Raw genomic sequence first — 27,391 nt, 5'->3', positions numbered from 1 at the left:
ACTGACCTGATTAAAAACTGAATTTTTCTCTTAAAAGAAACATTTCTAACTGTTTATAGCCTCTCAACATAACAACAGAGAGCGCGTGAAACTAATCTTCTTCTTATGAGGTTTAATGGTGTTTGGCAAAGAAACAAATGTGTTTTGCGCCACCCACTGGACTGGAGAGTGAAGCGACGTAGCAAAAACATGACGTCGCCAGTTCGTCGTGCTGCAGCCTGGAGCAATGGGCGTGCCGAAAGATAGAGCCGTGGCAAAATGTTTATTTTCGGTATTCATATAATTTCCTTTAGACAAGAGAAGGTGGTGTCGATAAGACGTGAGGTTATTATTCATCATACGTTCAGCTATGCTTTATATGCCACATATATGTATATTTGGATACGTTTGAATTTTTCCTTTGCGTTATATCTTGCAGCTTTAGTAATTGGTTTAGTGTTGTTGACAGACATATGTTCAGTGAGACAAAACGATGACCACAACGATGGGGAATCATTCAGACTTGATAGTTTATATCTGCCTCCTTTTGTGCAATACACTACAGAATACATCATGTAAGCATAATAATTATTACCACCTCTGCTATTACAACTGTACTATGATCAATTCACAATCTATGAAGACGATTAGACAGAATAAAAACTGATTTATAGTCTGTTTCTACCTTTCTGCTGGGTTTCCAACTAATGCAGAGTATATTCAAGTTGCCAACACACTGATGTGAAGAACCCTTTCCAGAGAAATATAGAAGGAAATGACTGTGTAAGTAACATTGCTTTTAATCCATCAATTTATCTCTATCAACATAATCACACACAATATTGTAGTAACAATATATTGTAATCTTTATTTGCTGGGAAATTGTCAAATTTGTGTTTTAAATTTGTCAACACAAATGTCAAATTTGTGTTTTAAGAACATCTGACACGTTCCTAAACCAGAAATGTAAAGAAGAACATGCTCCACTTGCATGTGTAAGCACACTGCCATATGCATAGTTTATTTTTGCACTGTTAATCAATTTTACATTTTCACTCAGTGCATGTCAATGTAAGGAAGACGCTGTACTACAGATATTTAAATATTTTTTGTATGTACTCCACTTTTTCACTGCCTGACCATCATCTTAATGTTTATTATAAATTATTATAAATTATTTTTTACATCTAAAGCACCTTGTTCAATACGTATTTAGATGTTGTTCATATCTGTCACGGTCTAAGCATGATCTGTTTCTGTTGTTCTGATGAAGGAAGCTTGTGTTGGGGAGGATTCAATGTCTGTTGATAAACACGTGAATGTGCTACAAAGTGAGTTTCAGAAACACATCCAGACACATGGACTGTCAAAGACCACACAGGAACATTCTCCTGGAGACGCTGAGAAAGCACAGAAGGAATCTCTGTGGAGGATGTACTCAAACACACCCAGACTTCAGGACACCTGCTGGAGTGAGTATAGTAAAAACAAAACAATCAAATCTTTTAAGGTAATATTTTATTCTTCTGTACCCTTTTAGCCCATCTGTTAAAAATGTAAAACAATGGTTTTAGAAAACAATGTAAGATTTATCAGTGTATAAAAGAACATGAAATGCATTGTATATTGTGATTCTGCGGTGTAGGTAACTACACTGTCTGAGCCAAAGAGAATGGAACAGAATCTGAAAAGTGTTTTCATTTTTATTTCTCTTTTTTCATTATTATTATTATTATTTTTAATGTAGGGGGACCCTGCTACAACCTTTCCTACCATACACCTGATGTATAGTGACTGTACAATGGCAATCATACTTAGAGGCAGGGGCGTCGCTAGGCCCTTTTTAGGGGGGCTTCAGCCCCCCTAAACTTATGCCCAGCCCCCCTAAAAAATTATTTGATTAATTAATTAGTGATCGCTTCAGTCCCCTTTAAAAACTCATTTGAAACGGTGGCAAGCTGCATCAAGTTCCGGCTCCTCCCCTGATCTGAGTCTGCATGGATTCAGCGCGTTTTTCAATCAAAAATCAAATCAAATCTTCAATTTACTTTTCAAAATTCAAAACATATTATTGTGTATTTCGGCATTACATTATGCAGCCATTCACAGAAATGATTAAAGACACACATCATTGTCTGAAAGTACTAAATGTCACAGAGAGTGAAACATCATGTGGAGATATTTTGTTTTGTATTATTAAATATGATTTTGTATTAAGTAATAATGAATCATTAGTGTATCATGATACATATATTAGAGTAAGAGTAAAGGGATCTGTGAATTTTTTTTTTTTTTTTTTTTTTTTTAAGTAATTGATTTATAGAAGTGGCAAATTGATAATGGTGTTATTTTTAATAAATAGAAATAAATATAGAACAGATTAAACATATTGCCAATAGACAATTACATTAGTATGTTTTGTCTATATTCTTAATGAATATTAGCTGGTTAGTTAAATGATTTGAAATGAAATAAATTTCCAGGGGCTGACTTGATGTATAACCAACCGTATTGTTGATTATAAAGGCTAAAAAGCTAAAAATTAATAATAATAATAATAAAAATAAAATATAATAATTTATATTTCATTGTAGATGGATATACATTTTTTTGGTCGTGCGGGAGTAGGTCTGCAAATGAGCAACAGTCAGGTGAGAATAGAACAGACAGCCTCACACACACACACACACACACACACACACACACACACACACACACAATACCACTGTGTTCCCAAGATTCATTGCAGTCATTGAACCCTTATGTTGTTTTAATTTCCTGCCCATTTCCACGTACATTTCATAAGAAAAAGCTGTGGTATCATCAAAGGATAAACATGAATGTCCTAATACTGAATCAGGAAGTCTTTATTGTAAAAATCTACATTCCCAATTCAAAATTTTCCAGTGACTGGTCACATCTAAAAAACTGTATTAGTTTTTTTTTTTACACTGTTGTATATGGCTCAGTCAGTACTCCTACTCCCATATATGAAATACAGGGAATACAATGGAATAGTGGATTGCAATAAGGTTAGTAGTATACAACCCTACCCTAATAGTCAAATAATATTTTTTAATCATACCCTTATTGGGGGCTGAGCCCCCCTAAAATCAAAATCTTAGAATCGCCCCTGCTTAGAGGGTTGAGTGTAATGACAGAAGATGTATTCTGCATTCAACATTACATATCCAACACATCTGAGAAAGACACTGACTTCAGAGGCACATTGTCATAGAAGAGGGAGACAATCACTGTCAGTAACTTTACTCTGAATGATTTGCCTTTTGTATTAGATCCTCATGGCTTGACTGTACCAAGTGCACTTGAAGGACATTCACTCTTCTGAAGTTAATCCAACATTTTGGGTTTGTACATGCACATTAACCAAATATTGTAATGCAAATAATTGTAATATTTTTTGATTATTTATAAATCAAGACCTTAACTTGTGGCTGTGATGACGTCAAATTTAAATCAGTCTCAGCAGTAATACTATTCCAATAAATTTGGTTTAAATCTTTTTCAAAGGAATTCATTTTTACTTTAGGAATTCCTGTTTTCATTTTGTTCTCTGCTTTATTATGATTAATGAAACGCTTTTTAGTTAACTTTCTGAAAATTAATGTCATGTTATGATCGGTAAGCCCTTTGATCAGGTTATACGTTGTAGTTCTTCTTTCTGGTCTATTCAGAAAAATCTAATCAATCAATGTTTCGCTATGTCTGGTAATTGCAGTATGTTTGTTTATCATTTGCTTATATTTGAACGTGTCCATCAAAGATTTCAGCTTTGTTCTGCTGTTGTTTTTCTCCTGCCAGTTTATATTCAAATCACCCCTAATTATACATTCAGTACAATTGTCAATATTCAATAGAAGACTCTTAAAATCATCATCGAAATTTGCACCATGTGAAGGTGGATTGTAAATGATGATTAATTTGCATTTCATCGTTGGAGACAAAATTACATTTAGCCCCAGGCATTAAAGTTTCATATCAATGTTACCTTTCTCACACTTAATAGTTTCTTTAATGTATAATAGCACACCCCTGACCCCTTCCTTGGACCCTATCTCTACTGTAACACTTAAAGCCAGGTATGTCGATTAGGTCTGTAGGAGTGGATGGATTTAACCAACTCTGTCACACACAAATAATCAGTTAACAGTCTATTAATTTGATCTATTTTTGGTAAAATACTCCTTATGTTAATGTGTTCTCCCAAAATCCCCTTGGTTTCTGTTTGGGGATTCCAAATAATCTGGGCATGATTTACAGTTTGGAAGATCTTCAGCTCTTTCTGCTTGAGCGCTGCCCAATTTGGATTTTTGGACCTTATGAGTTCCCGTTGTTGTTTCCATTCAGCATCTATTATAATGCATGCGCCGTGCAGATCAAAACTCACCACACTGTCCAAATCCGGGCCACAGACAACGCTGCTCTGAGACTGTTACTGGATCTGGATGGCACACTCCAACGCTCCGGTCCCCACTGCGATCAAGGCCCCGCGTCTGATGTGGCTCCAGCATGGCAGCGCCAGCAACCGCTCCATCCATCCCGCCAACGGATGCACCCAGATGTCCAGATGCCCCAACGGACCCAGCAACAGGAAAAAGCACGCTAACTTCAGCATCCACTTGTGAGACATGATGACCCATCTCACCCACATTTTTTTTTTGTCAAAGAGATTACATTTGTTGTCACATTAACTCCCGGAAGTAAATCGTTAGCTTGGTAACGGCTGTTCAAAGATGAGTTGGGTACATCAAATTTACGTAGAAGCCCGGGATATAGGTGTATATCTCCTGACAGAAGTAGCAACAACATTAGAGTTTTAATTACTCTTGGAGGAGCATACTTCTGCTTGCTCATGCAGTTGTGTTGGTTCAGTCTTTTGGATGCCTGTGCTTCATTGGCAGCAAAGGTGTGGGAGAAGATGGTAGCATAGCCAAAAAAAAAAATATATATAGTTTGGCTTTCTCACCCCGAATGCCAAATGGATCTTGATCAGCAGCTGCACGGTTAGTGTTTTCATCCGTTTTAGTTGTTACATCACATATGAACAGTACAGAGAGAAGCGCCAGAATGCAACAGGTAGCTTAGACTGAAATATGGTAGTTGTCGTACTCATGTTGGCAGTTTCTCTTGTTTGAGAAAGCATTTGTAGATATCATATAAAGTGTTGTGCCAAAACGTTAAAATACCAATTGTAAGCCGGTTGGGAACTGTATAAGTGGCAATATGTCCCAATTTGGGCTCGTGAGCGGAGCCTCCCAAACCACTCACAACGGCTGCCGCCATTTTTTCATGTTTTTACATATATATATATATATATATATATATATATATATATATATATATATATATATTCAGTACAGACCAAAAGTTTGGAAACATTACTATTTTTAATGTTTTTGAAAGAAGTTTCCTCTGCTCATCAAGCCTGCATTTATTTGATAAAAAATACAGAAAAAAAAAAAAAATTCAGAACATGTGATACTTTTTTAGGATACTTTGACGAATAAAAAGTAAAAAATAAATAAAAATAAAAAAAAAGAAGCTATGTTTTTAAAATATAAATATTTTGTAATAACAATATACACTACTGGTCAGTAATTTGGGGTCAGTAATTTTTTCGTTCTTTCTTTTTTTTTATAAAATCAATACTTTTATTCAGCAAGGATGTGTTAAATTGATAAAAAGTGATAGTAAAGAAAATAAATTATTAGAATATATATTATTAGAATTTCCTTTTTTTTAATAAATGCAGTTCTTTTTAACCTTTTATTCATCAATATATTAGACGGCAGAACAGTTTCCAACACTCATAATAAATCAGAATATTAGAATGATTTCTAAATGATCATGTGATAGACTGGATATAAAATGTGAAACTGAAGGCTGGAGTAATGAGGCTGAAAATTCAGCTTTGCATCACAGGAATAAATTATGTTTTAAAAGTATATTCATATAGAAAACTATTATTTTAAGTTGTAATAATATTTCACAATATTACTGTTTTTTCTGTATTTTTAATCAAATAAATGCAGGCTTGATGAGCAGAAGAAACTTCTTTCAAAAACATTAAAAATATTAATGTTTCCAAACTTTTGGTCTGTACTGTGTGTGTGTGTGTGTGTGTGTGTGTGTGTATATATATATATATATATATATATATATATATATATATATATATATATATATATATATATATATATATATATATATATATATATATATACAATATATTATATAATATTATATATATATTTCACTATGTTACGTGGTGTGACAAAGTAATTAAATGAGGTCATGGTCATGCAAAAAGGTATTTTTGGGGTATCTGAAGTCACTCATACACACTCTCTCTCTCTCTCTCACACACACACCCAGAGATGTAAGCAGGCATAAATTAAACATACCTTCTTTTATAATAGATCTTAGTTCATCCAACTTATAAAAACATTCTCAGAAAGGGGAGTCCCCTTTGGATGCTTCACCCCTGTGAGAAAGTTAACGAGAATCAACATTGAAACATGCAACATAAGACAACAAATTAGTGTTGAACTGAGCTGATGTCGAAATAAATTAACCTGTTCAAGTTAATTACCAAACCCGTGTATGCAAACTTACCATTTGTATGCAAAGTGTGCCTAGCCAATGACAATGTCGACGAGGTTGTCTTGGTATAGGGTCGATACTAACATAGCTCGCCATTTTGGATTGAGAATCCAGGATTCAGGGATACCAAAAATAAGGCTGAAATTCCCCTCCATGATTTCTCGTTCATTGTGCAGCATACAGAGCGAGTTTTGCTGCTTCCTTAACCTGATCCTCCATGAGAGCAACCAAGAGAGACACAATCACAACTATCGCCTTGCCAGATTTTGGCCTCCCCAGTTTCCCGTTGATGATCGGTAATAGGAGATAAATTAAACTTTTCCCAAAACCAGTCGGGGGTAGGGCCACAACATCACCTCCATTCAAAATGTTTAACAAACACTCTTCGAGTTCGGGATTCAGTTAGCAAATGCCAGGGATATTCTCCACAACAGAGCGAACAGCATCCCGTGTTTCCATATCTGCGGTCGTTTTTGATTTACCTTACCTAAACTATAATCTTAAACTAGGCAATTAGTACGAAGTCTGACGTAGTCAGGCTACAGGATCAGCAGTTAAGACATTAAATTGTAAGCACAAAAAAAAAAGATACTACTCATTTTCAATGTACATAAAACTTTGTTGGATAAATCAAAAAGACATGTAAATTAATCTAACAAACACATTCATGCACATTCACACAAGTTGCAGAAACAAAGAGAGGGAAGAATGAGTTTAAGAGAGTGAAAATGTGAAATCCCATATTTATATCAATATAGGAAATTACTGAATAGCCTTTAATTAATAAAGCAGCAAGGATCTGGAGGTTGTACTTGTGTTGCCTTTGTTTTAAAGGAATTAATTTTATATGGCTGCAGAAAGGGGCTTCTGTAGGTTATTGATTGCCTGGAGTTCAGTAGTCATTGGAAGTGATGTCATGGGCGTTGGCTGAAGGATGGTGTGGAGTCGTGTACGCTGGTTGAAGTTTTAAAGTTGGTGCAGACAACATCTGACATAGCTTTGCGGCAAAACTTAGAACACAAAACTCTCAACAGGAAAAGAAAATAAACTGATGTAGAAGAAAGAAAGAAAATCTGTTGAGACTAGACGGCTCGTCTTCTCATGGTGGTTGAGTAACAGCAGGCATCAGGACACTTTGAAGAGTGTTTAAAGAGCAGGTCATATGGTATTTTAAATGTCCTAATATTGTGATGGAGTCGCCTCCATTAAATGCTTAGAACAAACTGAATATTTGGGTTGGACTGTTCTGGAACAGTGTTGAAATGCAACTTAACCACTGATTTCTAGTCATGTCCTCTTTTGGAAGGCCAAACAGAGTTTCCCTTCAACTCCACAACATGGCAACTGCGGCAACAGAGAGAATAAAAGTTGTGCCTTCTATCTTTGCATGAACCTTTGGGTCTGTGTAATGCAATTCTTCCCATGTAGTGATGTAGAGATGTGGCGGTGTGGTAGAACTAGACGATTTAAGGGAGTGTGGTTGAACCTTAACTTTATAAAGGATCTCTCTTTGGATTTGAGACTTTGGTCTTTGCAACTTAACAGATCTTCTTGATGCACCAAGAGCTTGTTACACTAAAAAGAGAAAGGAAAATGTGAAATTTCATCATATGACACCTTTAAGACCCTAAAGAATCATATAAACTTGTGGAAAATAGGCATTCAATGTCCACTTTAACGTAATCCTCAAGGTATCCTTTATGTGACAAAAGATTTTCCACACTGAGAGCAGGTGAAAGGCTTTTATGAAGTGTGAGTTAACAAATGCTTCTTAAGGTGAGTTTTCTGTGTAAAACTCTTTCCACAATGAGAGCAGGAGAAAGGCTTTTTCCCAGCATGAATTAACAAGTGCCTATTTAGGCCTGATTTCTGTGTATAACTCTTTCCACACTGAGAGCAGGTGAAAGGCTTTATCCCAGCATGAATTAACATGTGTTTTTCAAGGCTTGCTTTATGTTTGAAAGTGTTTCCACCCTGAGAACAGCTGAAAGGTTTTTCTGAAGAGTGAGTTACCAAATGATGCTTAAGTTGTTCTTTCATTGTAAAACTCTTTCCACACTGAGAGCAGCTGAAAGACTTTATCCCAGCATGAACTAACATGATACTTTAAGCTTGTTTTATGTGTGAAACTCTTTCCACACTGAGAACAGCTTAAAGACTGTAGCCCAGCATGAATTGACATATGCTTATTAAACAATGATTTCTTTGTAAAACTCTTTCCACACTCAGAGAAACTGAAAGTCTTTATCCAAGTATGAATTAACAGGTGCTTATTAAGGTTTGCTTTACATGCAAAAGTACTTCCACACTGAGAGCAACTGAAAGGTTTTTCTGAAGAGTGAATTACCAAATGACTCTTAAGGTGTTCCTTCTGTGTAAAACTATTTCCACACTGAGAGCAGCTGAAAGACTTTATCCCAGTATGAATTAACATGTGCCTATTAATGCTTACTTTAAACGTGAAACTCTTTCCACACTCAGAGCAGCTGAAAGGCTTTATCCCAGCATGAATTAACATGTGATCCTTAAGATTTCTGTTACACGTGAAAGTGTTTCCACACTGAGAGCATCTGAAAGGTTTTTCTTAAGAGTGTGTTACCAAATGACTCTTCAGGTTATCTTTCCGTGTAAAACTCTTTCCACACTGAGAGCAGCTGAAAGGCTTTTTTTTAACTTCTGATTTTTTAATGCTGCAAGTTCCTGATTTTTCTTCATTGACACCAGGAGCTTTCTGATCCTGATATTTCTCATCCACTTCTTTCAGATCTCGTCTTTCTTCTTTCTTTTTCATCAGGCCTAAAATGAAATCAGTATGAAGATGAAAATTAATTGAATCATTAAAAAAAAAAGTATAAAATATTTGTGTACAGACAAAAACTGTCAGAACTTTCCCTTTTTCAACACAGATCCATGAAAATCCCAACAATAGTTTTTTTATTTTTCATTGGCTCAAGTAGAAAAATATATAGATGTGAATATAACCCTATTTTTTTTTTTATTGGATGAATGAAACACTTTGCATCTTTGTTTTATTCCCACCAACATTTGATTTTAACATTTTGGAATAATGTGTTTATATAGCATACTTTTATTTAGTCTCACTGGTAAAGACCTTTGTTTAAATTTAAAACCAAATGTAAAAACTAAAATACTGAATGCTGATTAAGAAACATCTTATTGACTGTGTGATGATTGTGTTGTTTGGACTGTAGAACTATGCAGTTAATGCCTTTAATTTCACATGGCTACAGTTAATGTTATAATTTAAGGCCATTTCTCTGTAGTTTCAACCCAAATCCAAAACAAAAGCTAAAGGCTGATGTCTGTATCATCTATGTTTGTACTGATTGTAGGCTACTTACTGTGCAGTTACTGCTGTTTATTTCAGATGGTTATTGTTTTCAATTGTTTACATTTTTTGTTGCTTAAAAAAAAAAAGGAAATCGGAATCGGTCAGTTTGCTTGTAAAAAAAAAAAAAAATCGGTATCCGAATCTGCCATGAAAAATCATGATCATGCATCCCTAATAATAACTATTAGGCGGTTTATTATAATTCGGCTATCAAACTGCCCAGCTAATTCACTTCAGCACCGCATTTCACACACAGGAGGAGGATTAAAGCCTGTAGTCACTGAAGTTGTCCGCTATGACTCGGATAACTCGTTAAATCCATGAAATGAAAGAGACAGAAAACGATGAGTTGGTGTCCCGCACATTTAATGGCTGGTCCACGGCAAAACGCTCCTCATACATTTTCATGCACTCTGGAGTATAATGTGATTCAAGCAAAATAAAGAGTTTTGGCCATTACAAAGTCTCCATCCATAAACAGACGTACATTGTCTGTAGATATAAGGTATTTCATTTCATTTCACTTTAACAAGAAAACTGAGTGCCCTATATATGTGCAATATATTAAATGAGCCCTCACTAACTGAGTTTAATGCCACGGTTATGTTATAACGCATCTCATTCTTGTTTCTGTGGCAGTGCGTCGAGCTCATCATGAGGTGTGCGTTCTGGAGCACTGTAGGACTGATGCATCAGTTCAATTCAACTGTACTCAAAATATATGAACTTAGCGTTTTTGAATACTTTAAAATTGGGCATAAACGAACACGTTAAATATAGTGTTAAACTGCTGGACTTAAAATTAAATCTACTATTGATTTTCACCGTTGACTGATTTTTCTGAACATTTAGATGGATAACTTAAAAAATCCAAAACACATTTGTTGCAGAATACGGAACACATTTACAATTTATTGATTCAGTTTATATCGAGGTTTGTGTTTTGAATTCATATTTTGCCCATAGACAAGCCGTGCCTGGTCTGGAACAGACATTAGAATAAACAAGTTTACTTCTATGTTGTGACAATGCATTGTTTGACATATGCATAATTCGAAAGCTGAATAAATAATTTTTAGGATAGGATAGGATTTTTGTTAGGATAGGACAATGTTTGGCCGAGGTACAGCTATTTGGAAAATATGTGGAATATGAGGGTGCAAAAAAGTCTTGAGGAAAATCACTTTTAAAATTTTGCAACGTTACATTGTCCTAAAATAGTTTTTTCAACGTGTACCACTCGCATAAACTCTGCATCCGAAGGCAGTATTATTCGTAGGGGCTGCAATTGTTGTTTCGCGGGCTATGTGACGTCAGAACTCGGAACTCGGAGTACATCGATCTAGTTCACTGGTGGGAAGGCACGAGTTTAACTGCCGTTCCAGTGTACTTTCAGGGGTTTAAGGTTGGAGAAAAAGCGGGTTACAGGTTGCCTGGAACGCAGCATAAGATGCCAGGTAGTATCACAGTTTGGATTGAAAGGTAATTTACAGGAATGTTATTAACACAACAAATCCACGAACAGCTTTTCAAATCCAGCCGCTGTTTTTAAACCAGAGCCATAACGCGCTTTTCCTCCTACTGATCAGACGACTTGTCTTCTAGTCTCCAATTTGAGAAATAAAATTACGCAAACAACAAAACATTAGTTTGACTTACTTCGGCGCGCAGATCATCTTCGTCTCTTGAGTTGTTCAGGTTAAAGACGCATGACCTCCACCTACTGGTCTGGATTGTGAACTGTACACGGTTCAGCTGAATTATCTAAACTATTATAGAAGAAGAACGAACAATAATTATAAAATAAACAAGACATTTTAAATATAAATACAAAATTCAAATCTTCAAACTCTTTCCATTAATATTGTCTTTTTTAAATACTTAAACAATTCTCCGTAATACTCTTGATTGCATTAATGTTTAAAGTAAACAGTTTATGGTTTACAGTTTACCGTACCTGTTGTTTGTTTATTTATATTTTTTTGCTATAAAGTTGTTTTTATGCTATTTTAAAAAAGAGAGAAAATCTACAGTACACTTTAATTAAACTCCAGTACACTTCTGCACAGGGCTGGGAGCGATATGAGGAAAAAATCATATCTCTCAATTTGTTGTCTGATTTGCGGTATATGATTGCCTATATCTTGGTATTTTGTATTTGGTTTAAACAAATAAAGTGAATGTAAGCATCTAGTAATATATTATGGACAAAAAAAGTGTTAATCACAATACATAGTAACATTGCAATCTATAAACAGTATATACATATATAAAAAAAAAATAAAAAAAAATTCTTTTTTTTTTTTTAAAGCAGAAGTATAGTTAAAAATAAAAATTATTAAAAAGCACAGACTAAGTATTTCATTATTCATTACACTTTACAATAACTGCTATCATACAAATACTTTTATAGGTTTAAATTTTTACATGTCACATTTATTGTACAACTATAAATATTTCATCTACATAACTATACAGGTGATCCCTAAAAATTATGTTCTTTAGCCCGCAATGAATTCCTGGAAGTGACCACAAACTGAATAGCCTGCAGTATTCTAATGTTCCAGATATAAGTGTTTGCTCTCTGTTTTAACACTGGGTTCTGTTGTACAGTTTACAGAACGTCATGAGGGAGCAATCTGTTTCCCATCTATTGTAAAGTTTTCGCTCCATTCTACATTTTTACTAGCTATTTTTTTTACGTAACAGGTCAGTCATTCCCAGGCTCTGTACACAAAAGCAAGATGTCCATGCGTGGCAGGGTTGAGTTGTTTGTTCCCAAGCTGCAGAACTGATGTACACTGTTTTGACTGTTATTGACAAGAGAGAAGGACAGGCATGCACTGAGAAAATATGCACATGGACGAAGCCGAGCAAGAAAAAAGTGAAGTACGGTGAGTTGTCTAACATCTTCGCCAACAGAGTTACAATTCAAAACCATTTGTCACACACGAGACCATCTGCTGAAGACTTCAAGTTGTTCGGAACACAGCTCCACCAAAGTGAATAATAAAGGGAGTCGTACTGTACTGATCCACTTTTGACTTTAATATTTGGTATATTATTATTAAGCAATTCAACAATATTATTCAGTGGCAAACCTGACAATGAGTACACTGGTAATTTGGCTTTTACTACCATTTACTTCAGTAAGCCTTGGACTTGATTGTCAATAATAATGTAAGAATGTGAGGTCCTGATTAGAGGTAAACTTAAAACTGACATCAGCTCAAAACTCATTTGAATTTATTATAGACTCCAAGAAATCCAAATCCCCAACTGATTCATTTTAACTTCTGTCACAGAACTTATTGTATCACCCTAAAAAAACAGCGGAATTACTCTTCATTCAGCCCCTACTGCAATAACTGTTCTGATCAACAACTTAGAACCTTATTCCACATGATGTGGGAATGTGATAAGATCAAAGAAAGTTTGGGAAGCAGTATGTACTGTATTATCAAAAATTATTGAGTACCCTATACTGGTGAACCCTGCTGTATTACTATTCAATGACGATGCTACGTCATGGGGAATCTTCTTCGAGTCAATTTGACCCAAACACAACCAGAAGGTTAATATTGACTAACAATGAATCAGTTTCAAATTCTTAAAAACACTTCAGTAGATTAACAAAACTTATCTAATACCCAAACAAGTTCTAAACCAAAATATTATTTATTCTTTACAGCACTGGTTCTCATTCAAACTTTACCATGCGCTGGTGCAAATTCATTTGTCACTTGATAATGTTGCTCATCTAGTATTTATACAATAGCTCAGTATCTGCTCCATCTGTTCAAACCTGTCAGTTTCTGTGAAGATTTCGCTCCTCCTTCACACAGCAGGTAAGCCGTGAGAAAACTGAAAGCACCATCATCTGGAGAGAATAATCCAGAGCAAATATGGTAAGCACAACTGCACAGAGTGAGAGAATGATTGATAGATTACATTATTCATGATCAGTCATATTGAGTTCAAGAGTAAGGACTTTGAATACATCAGGCACTATCTACTCTGATTTTGTTTAGTTGTATCCTATTATTTGCAGAAAGTATTCAAGAGTTTAAATGTCAGAAAAAGCACAAAATAAACATTATGATTCTACTTATTAAAAGTAATTTTATGATTACAAAATTTGTGTATTTATGTTTAGTCAGACACTGTTAAACATCCAAAAGCCTTACACAACCTTATTTAACCAACTTCTCATGAACCAGTCTAACCAGTTACAGGTGGGGTTTTCCTTTAATGTTTTTCTTCCTCATTCTCTTCCTTTCGTAAAGCCTTTGAGAGAGTAAAAATGTTTTTTCTTTCTTTTTTCTTTATATGATGGGCATAAACTTCAGAATAAATCTGTTGAGCAGTTAGGAAACCATAATCAGTAAAGATGGCTGAAGACACAGACAATCACAACACTTGCAACAGAGACAAAAGGTAAGAGAAATATTTGTGATATATTTTTACATGTATCTAATTTATGTACATTTAAATAAAATATTATTTTAATGAAGCAAATACATTATATGTATATGGTGATCGATTAAAGCAAAGTCTAGCTCAGTTTAAAGTTGGAGATTGAATTCTGCTTGTAACCCATATGGCACAGTTAAATACATGTTATTACAAACTGCATTGATAGGCTTGATATAATTTGAGTGAAGTTGATGTTGAAATGCTTAGAACTATGATGTATTGTGTTGTATCTGACAGCGTTAAACGAGAGCGATCACATTCCCCTGTACTCAGTGTTTTATCCATGAAGAGTGACAAATCAATGAAAATACCAATTCAGTTAAAAACTGAAGAGCGTCTGTTTAACCAAAGGTAAATCCAGTTACATTTGGATTTGAATGTGTCTTACAACCTGTGTTACTTTTCATTCCATAGTAGAATGTTGCAAATAGTTTTTTTATTTACTTGAACATAACAATAAACTTATTATATATTAAAATACTTTGTTGATTAATTGTTTTTGTTTTTTTTCTTACATTGTTTTTCAGTTCTGAGGAGAGATCAGATTCACCTGTCCCCAGTGTTTTGTCCATGAAAAGTGATAAATCAATGAAAATACCAATTCAGTTAAAGGATGGAGATTTTGCATCTGATCAAAGGTAAATGCACTGTAACTTATATTTGCTTGCAAATTCTATTTTTCTTAAAATGTTTTTCTTTTTTATATGCTAGAAAATAATCATATTAATCTATGGTGATACTGTTTATGTTATTTTTTCCATGTAATTTCATAATTTTCATATTTTTTTTAATATAACTCCCAGTGCTAAGACAAGACCATATTCTCCTGATCACAGTGTTTGGTCCCTGAAAAGTGACAAATCAATGAAAATACCAATTCAGTTAAAGAATGGAGTTTTTGCATCTGATCAAAGGTAAATACAGTGCAACTTATATTTCCTTGCAAATTCTCCTGAAATGTTTTGAGGCGATCTTTTTTCATTGGGTGCAGGCGCCTGGCCCTAAGTTAATTAGGGCACTGGTTACAAACACAAGAGTTAAAGTTAGGTGATGAGTATGGAGTCAATATAATGCTGCATATATATGCAAAAAATTAAGTTTTGCAAAAGAAAATAAAGTTTTGCAAACTAAAATTAAAGTATTTAGGAAAAGAATTTTGCTTTTTGCAAACAAAAATAAAGAATTGCAAAACATAAATGAAACAGCATTTCACCATTTCTACTAATTTATTTGCAATGCTGCTTTTATTTTGTGTTTCAGTCTAGTTTGAGCTACCGATGCCATTCTCCCTTTGCGCTTCACTTTTCTGCGCATCTCACTTCTCGTCACCTAACTTTAAAGTTATGCATTTAGCAGACGCTTTTATCCAAAGCAACTTACAGTACATTCAGGCTATAAATTTTTACTTATCATGTGTTCCCGGGGAATCGAACCCCCAACCTTGCAATTGATAGTGAAATGCTCTACCAATTGAGCTACAGTAACACTTAATTTTTTTGCGTATGTATGTGCCATTATATTGAGTCCATAAAAATAAACATTTTAATGTATGGTGAGACAAATTTAAATTTTTTTTTTTTCATAATTTTTATTATAACTTCCAGTTCTGAGGAAAGATCACATTACCCTGATCTGAGTGTTTTGTCAATGAAAAGTGATAAATCAATGAAAATACCAATTCAGTTAAAGGATGGAGATTTTGTATCTGATCAAAGGTAAATACTGTAACTTATATTTACTTGCAAATTCTATTTTTCTTAAAAAAAAGAAAGAAAAAAAAAAAAAAAAAAAATATATATATATATATATATATATATATATATATATATATATATATATATATATATATATATATATATATATATATATGCTAGAAAATAACCATTTGAATCTATGGTGAGACTGATTATGTTTCCTTTTCATATAATTTCATAATTTTCATTTTTTTCAATATAACTCCCAGTTCTAAGACAAGACCATATTCTCCTGATCCCAGTGTTTGGTCCCTGAAAAGTGAAAAATCAATGAAAATACCAATTCAGTTAAAAGGTGGACATTCACTGCTTGACCAAAGGTAAATTCATTCCCCTTTTAATTTGTTTTTGCTGTGATAAATGTAGCACTACAGTGATTAATATTTTTTTATTATTTTTGTGAACGTTCTAAATCTAAATCTAATTCTGTTCATCTCAAACCACTACTTTAGTTCTCAAATCAAAACTATACATATTTTTCACCCATTTTCACTCATTTTCCAATTTGCTGAATGCTCCACAGAACTCCACACAGAAATGTCTTCATTAAACACTGGTTTAACCGCAGTCTCATTCAGGCTGAATGAATAAAGATTTAACCAGAGCTTGAAATTAACGTTTTTGCTCACCAAACACTGTGGTGCCCAGACAGCAAGCAGTTTTGGCCCAGATCCAGCCCGCATGAAATCCATGATGTGGTCAGATGTGGGCCAGATCTGGGCCAAAACTGCTTGCTGTCTGGGATGAATGGTTTTCCAAAGTTACTAGCCACTTTATCCCAGCCTCTGATGGACCATTGGCTGACAAATATCATTAATTAATTGTCTTACATAATACGTACTTCTCCACTTTGTTGTTTATGATGAGAGAATTTGCGAGTGCAAATTGAGTCACTGACAAAACTGACAAATCTAAATGCCTCTGACTGACTGACAGTTGCATTCATTAGCTCAATTATGCGCAACACTATAATGTGTACTGCAGTAGTGTAACATTGCAAACAGTTGTATTTCAGATGCCGTTTGAGAAGAGTATAGTAAAATTTAACCAACCAATGTGACTTGTGGGAGTGACTGTGTTACTGTTTTTTAGTTTCCTAGAGTTCCTAGAGACATTGAATTCGCCTGATCCTAGTGCAATACAAATGCCAATTCAGCGTAGAGATGACATAAATCTACCACATCAGAGGTGAGGTTTAATTCTGTTCACCTGTTAAAGTTCATTCATGCTAAGAAGGTCCACTTCAGGGGGTCTGATGACTCACCATGTCAATCACAGTGAACAAAAATAGAAAATGATTATTTTTTTTCAAATAAAGATGATTTGCATGGTTTCAGCAACAGATGACAGTATCTCCAGCTTCATGCAACAACATACTTATCTTTTACATAATACATTTTTGAAAACTGAGAAATAAAAAAAAGTTAATTAACCACATTTGATGGAGTAATGTATTTGCTTAGGTAGGGGAATCGTAACTATATATTTGGTTGTGTTTGTAATTTGTTCAAATACAGTGTTCATTAGAATAAAACTATTCTAATTAAATTAACCACAAAACATTGATATTACAGAAATGTGCGCCTTGCACAATACTTTAATATTCAATAAGAAAAGTTTAAAAAAGTTTCAAGTTCACACTCAATTATAGAGCCTGCATAGGCCATAGACTCTGTATTTTTTATCATTTGCTCATTATTTGTTTTTACAGAGATGATGCACAAAATCCTGATCAAGAAATCCAACAAAGATTAAAATATAATATGAAATTGAAGCATCTCTACATTTTTGAAGGACTGGCAAAGCAGGGAAACCCAACACTTCTGAATGAAATCTACACAGAGCTCTGCATCATCGATGGTGGGAATGGAGAGATCAATAATGAGCATGAAATTAAAAGGATAGAAAAAACATTAAAAAGTGCAACAGGAGTAACTACACCAATTAAATGCAATGACATTTTTAGAGCTTTACCTGGACAAGACAGACCCATCAGAACTGTGCTGACAAAGGGAGTCGCTGGCATTGGAAAAACAGTTTCTGTGCAGAAGTTGATCCTGGACTGGGCTGAAGGGAAAGAGAATCAGGACGTCCAGCTCATATTTCCACTTCCTTTCAGAGAAATCAATCTGATGAAGGACAAAACACTCAGTCTTTCAGATCTTCTTCATGTCTTTTTCCCTGAAACCAAAGAAATGGAAATATCCAGTGAAGAATATAAAGTGTTGTTTATCTTTGATGGTCTGGATGAGTGTCGCCTGTCTCTCAATTTTCAGAGTGATGTGAGGTTGTGTGATGCAAGTGAACCAGCCTCAGTGGACGAGCTGCTGATGAACCTCATTGTGGGGAATCTGCTTCCCTCTGCTCTCATCTGGATCACCTCCAGACCAGCAGCAGCTGATCTCATCCCCTCTGAGTGTGTCCATCGAGTGACAGAGGTACGAGGCTTCAATCAGCCACAGAAGGAGGAATACTTCAGGAAGAGAATCAGTGATCAGAGTCTGGCCGACAGGATCATCTCACACCTGAAGTCATCAAGGAGCCTCTACATCATGTGCCACATCCCAGTGTTCTGCTGGATCTCAGCCGCTGTTCTGGAGAAGATGTTAAGTCAAGAAGGGAGTAGAGAGATTCCCAAGACTCTCACTCAGATGTACACACACTTCCTGATGGCACAGATTAGCATCAAAGACACAAAGTATCCTGAGAAGGAGGACAAGGATATGGAGATGATCTTCAAATTGGGGAAACTGGCATATGTGCAACTGGACAAGGGAAACCTGATCTTCTATGAGGAAGACCTGAGAGAGTGTGGCATTGATGTGACAGAAGCATCAGTGTACTCAGGATTGTGCACTCAGATCTTCAGAGAGGAGTTTGGCTGGTATCAGGGGAAAGTCTTCTGCTTTGTTCATCTCAGCGTTCAGGAACATCTAGCAGCTCTATATGTGATACTCTCCTTTCACAACATCAGCAAAAATGTGCTTGTTGAAGGTGAAGCCAAGACAGTGTCAATCATACTCAAATGTGCAATTGATAAGGCTTTAGACAGTAATAATGGACATCTCGATCTCTTTCTTCGCTTTCTCATGGGACTTTCGGTGGAGTCAAATCAGGCTCTTCTAGAAAGGTTTTTGAAGAAAAGATCTATCATCGCCCAGGACACAGCGGAAACTGTTGAGTATCTCAAGGAAATGATTGTAATAAATTGTCCAGATAAGAGCATCCTTATGTTCCACTGTCTAAATGAACTTAATGATCATTCACTAAGTGATGAAATCCAAAAGTACATTGCCTCTGGAAAAGTTAGCGAAGATATCCAGTCCCAGGAACTTGGCTTGGCTCTTTTGTTTATTTTAATGACATCAAATGAGAACTTTGATGAGTTTGAACTACATAAATATGGCAGATCAGATGCATTCATAAGCTGGCTGTATCCTGTGATCAGGCTGTCTACAAAAGCTTGGTGAGTAATTTTAATAATTTATTATATGTGAATGCAAAAATGTTAATATACAATAACAAAAACCCTTGCTCTTCCAGGATGTGTAACTGTAATATCACAGAAATGGGATGTTTAAAGCTGTCTACACTTTTGTCTTCACATTCCAATGTAAGAGAGCTGGATCTGAGCCACAACAACCTGCAGGACTCAGGAGTAGAAATACTCTGTGCTGGACCAAAGGAATCAAACCGTGCAAAACAATTGTGCGCACCTATGGAGCAAAGTTTAATATTACAACACTGTATTATAAACACACTGTTTACATATGGAGATATTTAATGAATTGTTTCTGTCACTTCAGAATTCCGCAATGGTTCAGCAGTAGGCCATATCATCCAAGCAATCAGCGTTTGTTTGAGGATATTGCAAGTCTCACAGCTGGACTACAGGACGCAGAGTCTAGACTGGAGTCTCTGAAGTAAGTTCTTTGAACTAAACATAAAAGAGAATTTTAAATGAGCCCTTGTCATGCAAATTGTGTTGCAAGCATTTTTGTTGTTATATTGAGAAACACATTCTCTTGTCTGTTAGTCTGAAGAACTGTGCAGTAACAGAAGCAGGCTGTGTTTTCCTGAGTTCAGCTCTGAGTTTAAACCCTTCACATCTGAAAGTGCTGGATCTGAGCTGGAATAATATAGGAGACTCCGGAGTGACCCATATCTGTGCTTCTCTGGACAAAGCTCATTGCTCATTAGAAATACTCAAGTACGTCAGAGCATAACAGAAGCACATACTGTATGCTGAATTCTGAAACCTTATTTGAAGTTAATAATGACTTTCACTGCTTCATCAACAGGTTAAATAATTGTAATATAACACAGAAAGGTTGTGCAGCATTGGCTTCAGTAATACAAACAGATTCAAACCTGAAAGAACTGTCTCTAAGCAAGAATGAGCTCCAGGACTCTGGTGTGATGTTGTTATCTGTTGGACTTCATCATCCTCACTGTAAACTGGAGACCCTGAGGCAAGATTATTCTCAATGACAACAAATCCACCAATAAACAACATTATTCAATGCACCATTTGTGTTCTGTTTATAAGAGTTACAGCTGAACATTAAAGAGCAAAGTTACAGTGACATAAAATCATAGAAAACGTAGAACAAGCATTAAGATTACTGTACTCACTGTCCAATATTCAGACCAGTGTGACAAACATGGCCATTAACCATTAACCATTACCCTCAATCGTATCATGTATAACCCTAAACGCAAACATATGTATATTATTTTAATGTCATTAAAAGCAACTTTTCCTCATGTCCCACCACAATAACAAAGCCCTGCAAAGGAAATTGAGAAATGCACCTTTTTTTGAAACACACACAACATCCGAAAGATTAAACCATTATTTTTAAAAGGCACCATTTATTTTTTTATTTTTTTTTTGAGTGATCTCCATGAAAAAAAAACAACAACAACAACGTACAATTCATAAGAATGCTTTTCTATCCTTGAAAGTTTCTGCTCTTTAAAGCCCTGTATGACAGTTAACACCTATATCACTGTATCCAATCAATACAATACATTGCAGATTGAAGAATGTTTGTCATTCTTTTCGATAGGCTTTCATATTGCAAATTTAAAGCAGAAGGCTTTGGATCCCTTACTTCAGCTTTGAGGTCAAACTCTCAGCTGAGAGAACTGGATGTGGGCAACAACAGACCTGAAGATGATGGAATGGAGCTGCTATCAACTGTTCTTCATCATCCAAACTGTAGACTGAAAACACTGAGGTAAAGATGTAGAAATCAGTGGAAACATTAATATTTGAAGTTGTAATGATATATATTACAATTAATTTCTTTCTCAGGATGGACAAATGTGGAATCACAGAGAAAAGTTGTGCTGGTCTGGCTTCAGCTCTCAGTTCCTGCCATCTGACAGATCTGGATCTCAGTATTAATGATCTGCAGGACTCAGGAGTGAAGAAGCTCTGTGTCGGACTGCAGAATCCTTGCTGTAAACTAGAGAAGCTGAGGTAAATGTTAGGAAAAATGATATGTAGTGCAAAATCAGTTCTAAAGCCATTCAAAACAGCAATAATACCTGTGTAACAAACCCACTCTGCTCCCTTCAGGTTGTCCAACTGTAGTATTACTCATGAAGGTGTGATGTCACTAACTGAAGCTCTGAAATCAAATCCTTCCCGCCTTAAAGAACTCGATCTGCTGGAGAATGATCTGGAAGAATCAGACTTTAAATTGATTGGTAATATTATTTAAGGGACCTAAGAAGACATCAACTATCAATTTACAGCTGTATTATTTTATTAATTTACATAAAGATTAATGTTGTAAGAAATGTATTGCTAATTTCTAGTAAATACATTAATGTTAACTAATAGAACCTTGTAAAGTTTTATCAATATATAGGTTTATAAACATACTGTATGTAATAAACATAATACATTTACAAGTATACATACTGTACATAAACCTTCATCCATGTCAGAGAATATTAATCATGCTGTGAAAAGTGCATTTAGGAAAACTCACAAAGTTGATGATCCAGAAGTAGAGATCTGAATGACGAGGGGTCAAGATGAAATGTGAATCTGTAATCAAAAGGCAGAAAGTCAAAGCCAGAAAGAGAAATATAAATATAAAGAATACATTAAAACGGATCCAAACCCTTTCGTAAGTAGCATGGGTATATTTGTATAGCATTGTATATATTTGTAGCAATAGTCAACAATACATTGTGTGGGTCAAAATTATAAAGAATATATATATTCACAAACTCAGTCCACTGTAATCTGAGAGAGGAGAGATTAATGTGATGATCTGATTAAACAGGCTAAAGCTTTTTACTCCCTTATATAAAATCTTCTGCTAAATGAAAAAAAAATGTAAATGAAACATGTCTCTGGTAAAACAAAAGCAGCATTCACGGAAATGCATTACTTCACTGCGATGAAAAACAAGACAACATCACAACATGTTACAGCTTAGAGTTAGGTTCACAGTGTTTTTTTGTTGTTGTTGTTGTTTGTTTGTTTTGTGTGTTTTTTTTTTTTAGAAAGAGAGGTTTTGAACCGAAAACACTTTTTCTAGAGTTAACCTCATTAATATCTGAAATTATTGCATTGATCTGCTCCACTCCATTATGCAGCGCTCTTATTAGGATGATAAAAACCTTTAAAAGATACATCTTCAGTCTGCTCTGCTATCAGAAAGGGCTGCCATTGACACCTGGAAGGTCAGTCATCGATCAATGAGGAGACAACCAATCACATATAACTACAGAAGCAGCCAAATGCTTCAGTAATGCCAATTGATCAAGAGGTATATTCAGAGTCATTAATAACTTTTGTATTGTAAGTTTGATTTTAATTGTAATCTTAGTGAACAACAGTGTAACTTTGCCTACTTCAGTTTAATTGTTCAATGTAATCTAATTAGTGGTAGAAACGTAGTTTGTGTACCATGTTACATCATGTATAATTGTTGCTGTTAGTATGTTAGGGGGCTACCATTAACTTCATATATTACTGTTAACGTATCATTAAATATTAACGTTTGTCTATTGAATAATATAAACGAATGTTGCTTGACTGGAATTATAGAAGATACATGTGCAACACTAACCATATATCTTTGTGTGTTTAGTCTTTCAGGGGATTTTCTGATAGCCATTAACTTATTGATTCTTCTTTTAAGAACTATATTTTTTCTTTCTCTCTCCGCCTTTTTGTTTTGCTATTTTGAGACGTGTTGTTTTGTCTAATACAATGCATGTGCATGGGTACCACTTGCTTTTGGAATAGATGAGGTCTATTCTGGGACAGACAGTTGTCCTACACTGAACAGATGTCAAATCCTGAACACCTTCAGGCACAGCATTTAAAACATGCCATATATATAATGACATAATGGCATCTGTAAGCATTGTACAAACCATACATTCATTTGACATGTTTGTTCATGTTGGCTGTAAGTTAAAATGTATTAACTTGCTTGTCTTTCTAGAAAAATATTGCATTCCTTGCTTGTGTTTGAATTGATTCTGCAGATGACAGATACTAACTGTGTATCTATGTTCAGGTTAACAAACTGTATAATTCTGTTCCATGGAAAAATTGAATTCTGTGTTTCAGTTGAAGTTCTAAGCATGTGAATGCATAACACTCTTGTCTTTTTTTTTTTTTATTGATACAAAATCTAATGAAACTGTTCATCATTATTATAACTTTTAGACCTGGTTTCACAGACAGGGCTTGGATTAGGCAAATAAATGCACAGACACTATTTAAACTGAACAGAGATGATGATATCACTTTAACTAAAAAATTGTCCTTGTGCATTACTGAAACACTATTTTCATATTTAATACTGTAAAGTTGCTTTGACACAATCTGTATTGTTAAAAGCACTATATAAATAAAGGAGACTTGACTATGTTGGAAGAGGAAAACCCATCCAGGGTTTAGCAGTGATTGGTGCAGATGCTGGAGGAGTTACTCGGTATAACTCATCAGTTCTGATCTGAGAGTCTTGGAAATACCTCAGGATTGTTGTTAGTGATTCTGATTCTGATATTTTTGTCTGCTTGCTAACTGGATTTTATACTGTTTTCATTGTATAGCCCTGACTTTGACAACATAGCAAGCCTGTTACAAATTTAACAGCTACTCTATACTGTGTGTATACAATTTCTTGAAATACTACAAATGTAAAAATGATAACAGCAAAATATGATTTTAAATAAAGGTAAGTGATGAGACCGCTCTCTTTTTGGTCTTTTAGGCAGGTGTGTGTATATAGCCTATATAATAAATATATAGCAAACACCTAGTGCCTCTCTCACATGTATATATATATATATATATATATATATATATATATATATATATATGTGTGTGTGTGTGTGTGTGTGTGTGTGTGTGTGTGTGTGTACAAACATTGATGTACACGCATGCATTCATAAAGAGACATTCAGCTGCAAATTAACATTTAGCTACATTATCTTTTTTCTTTGTTTATATTTGATAAACCTTTTCAATCAAATAATATACAATACTGACCTTTATACTTATTTAAATAAGTATTAAAAATTATTATAAATTAATGTAATTATTTATTTCTACTGCTGACAGCTGCCGATTTTTCAAGTGTCAAGTGCATTGATATAACTTCTTATGCACGTTCAAAATCAGATAGATTTGTAATGATTTTGAGTCTCTTACGCTCATCAAGGCTCTATCTATTTGATAAAAAATACAGGAAAAAAAAAACATTCATATTGTGAAATATTAAATATTGGTTTCCTATTTTAATATACTTTAAAATATAATTTATATCTGTGATGCACAGCTGTATTTTCAGCATCTTTACTCAAGTCTTCGATTGTTTTTGTTTGTTAATTTTGTTACCTGTGATAGCTACTTCTTTTTTTTGGGGGGGGGGGGGGGTTATTTGATGTGTGTATGTGTATTTAGCTTATATATACACACATATATCAGTGTGTCCCCCAGTGTTCAAGACATGTTACAGTCTTGCTGAAGTGGACTGATAATATGAGACAATCAGCAGCCATTGAGCTTGAGAAATATTTAATAATTTAAAACAAATGTAGAAATACAAACTCCAGTGCTGCAAACATGATGATAATGTTATTGATTAATTTACATGGTTGAAATTTGCCTACAGCTAGGATTAGTTTTAAAGGGGTCATATGATGCGATTTCAATTTTTCCTTTCTTTTTGGAGTGTCACAAGCTCTTGGTGCACGAAGAAGATCTGTGAAGCTGCAAAGAGATATCCAAAGAGATATTTCATTATTAAAGTTGAGACTCTGCCACGCCCCCTAAAACACCTCGTTTAAACACACCCCCACATCTCTACATCACTATGTGGGGAGATTTGCATAACCACACCCAGATGTTCACGCAGAGATAGAAGGTGTAACAGTTATTCTCTCTGTTGCCGCAGCTGTCATGTTGTGGAGTCGCTGTGACATGAATAGAAATCAGGGGTGAAGTTGTATTTCAACACTGTTCCAGAACAGTCCAACCCAAATATTCAGATGTGTACAGCATGGAGAATGAGGACTGTTTCCTGAACCAGTATGGTAAGAGGCGTAACCTTTCCGTCACATGCACTGGATAGCTGTCCAATCAGAACACACCTCGCTTTGTAAAAAAAACAAAAAAAAAAAACAAAACAAAGCAACAATAATGTACATTATATGGAAAGTATTGTGTTTTTTGAAACTAAAACCACATTTCATTAACCAAATACACAAAATAATGTTCTTTTTATCGATGCCACATGACCCCTTTAAAGCACAAATCAGCATCACATATATACAAAGTCAAAATGTTTTGACACTAAAACGCAGCCTGCATATATTTACAGCTATTTACAAAATAACAAAACAAAAAACACACACAAAAAGCGACTTATTCAGTCTAACATTTTTTTTCTCCTATCATGTGTTCCCTGGGATTCAAACCCCCAACCTTGCACTTGCTAATGCAATGCTCTACCACTTGAGCTACAGGAACACTATTTTATAGAAAATACCGAGCACACAGTGATAAACCAGTGATATTAAGAGAGAATAACATCATTAGACTGAAATCAGCAGATCAGTGTAAACACATGAGATTTAAATCAAACAGCAGTGTTAATAATAATAATAATAATAATAATCTCTCTGTCTGTCATGTCTGAGCCAGCACTGAATGCGGCTGATTCTGCTCCTGATCTCCAGCGTTCAGAGGATTCATCTCTGTGTTCTGGTTCTGCTGTGGTGATCTTCTGACTCGTACAGATCTCATCTTGGTCTGTGTTCAGGACAACACACATCAGTTAAACATGTAACATCCTCACACTCTCTAGCATGAAGTAAAGTGTCCTGATGAACAGCACTGACCTGACAAGACTTCAGACAGCCTGCGATCTCTGTGAGGTCAGAACAGATGAGAGACTTCAGTGAATCACATCTCTCTCAGATCAACTTAATCAAACACCTTCACCATGATTATAGTTTAATAACTGCAGTGTTATTATTAGATTATTAGAGAGCTCAAGCTGCTGTACAGTGTGAATCTCTCAGTTATTAACACAACACTGAAGGAATAATCATTATATACTGAGAAACACATGAAGACACACAGCTGGTCTGATGTAAACCTGATCTGATGTTTGTAACAGTTTATACTCACTGGATCCTGAGAATCCAGAAATCAGCAGAGATATAACAAACAAACATTCAGAAGGAAAGACGATGAACCTCAGATCTGCCATCATACGATCACCGTTCACTGAAACACACAGATATTATTATTATCATCACTGTATTGAGAAACTGATGAAAAATCATATTTTACTGTAGAATAATTGCTCCAGATAAACACAGGTGATTCAGCTCAACATATGAATTATTAATACATGTTTAAGTTTATTTAGCATCGAGATTATTATCAGTAAAGTGAGTCTCCTCAAATGTGATCCAGTATATTGAGGTGTGTGTGTGTGTGTGTGTGTGTGTATATATAGAAGTGTGTGTGTGTGTGTGTATATATATAAGTGTGTGTAGTTGAGTCACCTGTTTTGAGGATCAGTTCAGTTATTAAAGCAGCAGAGTTCAGTAAAACTACAGCCACTGATCCAAACACATACACAGACACATAACGCTGGAAATCTGTCGATCAAGATCACACAATTAACATGAAGATCAGATTCATACTGCA

The 27,391-nt window shown here is 34.9% G+C and overlaps 1 protein-coding gene and 2 long non-coding RNA genes across 3 annotated transcripts; all 3 read left to right on the top strand.

The window, feature by feature from the left end:
* The first annotated feature begins 437 nt into the window (after positions 1-437).
* LOC113081014 (uncharacterized) lies at positions 438-1,869 on the top strand. The gene is made up of 3 exons (XR_003282065.1): positions 438-554; positions 693-1,451; positions 1,727-1,869. It is a non-coding gene; the product is annotated as an uncharacterized LOC113081014 (long non-coding RNA).
* Positions 1,870-15,245: 13,376 nt separating this feature from the next.
* Positions 15,246-16,439, top strand: LOC113081020 (uncharacterized). Its single transcript, XR_003282068.1, has 3 exons — positions 15,246-15,345; positions 16,036-16,146; positions 16,395-16,439. It is a non-coding gene; the product is annotated as an uncharacterized LOC113081020 (long non-coding RNA).
* Positions 16,440-17,329: 890 nt separating this feature from the next.
* Positions 17,330-22,499, top strand: LOC113081018 (NACHT, LRR and PYD domains-containing protein 3-like). Its single transcript, XM_026253081.1, has 9 exons — positions 17,330-17,373; positions 17,897-19,651; positions 19,729-19,893; positions 19,992-20,108; positions 20,222-20,395; positions 20,487-20,657; positions 21,258-21,428; positions 21,506-21,673; positions 21,773-22,499. Exons 1-9 carry the CDS (start codon positions 17,330-17,332, stop codon positions 21,915-21,917), a joined length of 2,910 nt encoding a protein of 969 aa, XP_026108866.1. The 3' UTR covers positions 21,918-22,499.
* Positions 22,500-27,391: the final 4,892 nt, after the last annotated feature.

This window comes from Carassius auratus, unplaced genomic scaffold (assembly GCF_003368295.1).
Source record: "Carassius auratus strain Wakin unplaced genomic scaffold, ASM336829v1 scaf_tig00032822, whole genome shotgun sequence".
Lineage (NCBI taxonomy): Eukaryota > Metazoa > Chordata > Actinopteri > Cypriniformes > Cyprinidae > Carassius > Carassius auratus.
Note: the sequence above shows the minus strand (reverse complement) of the source record. Positions and strands in the feature narration are given on the sequence as shown.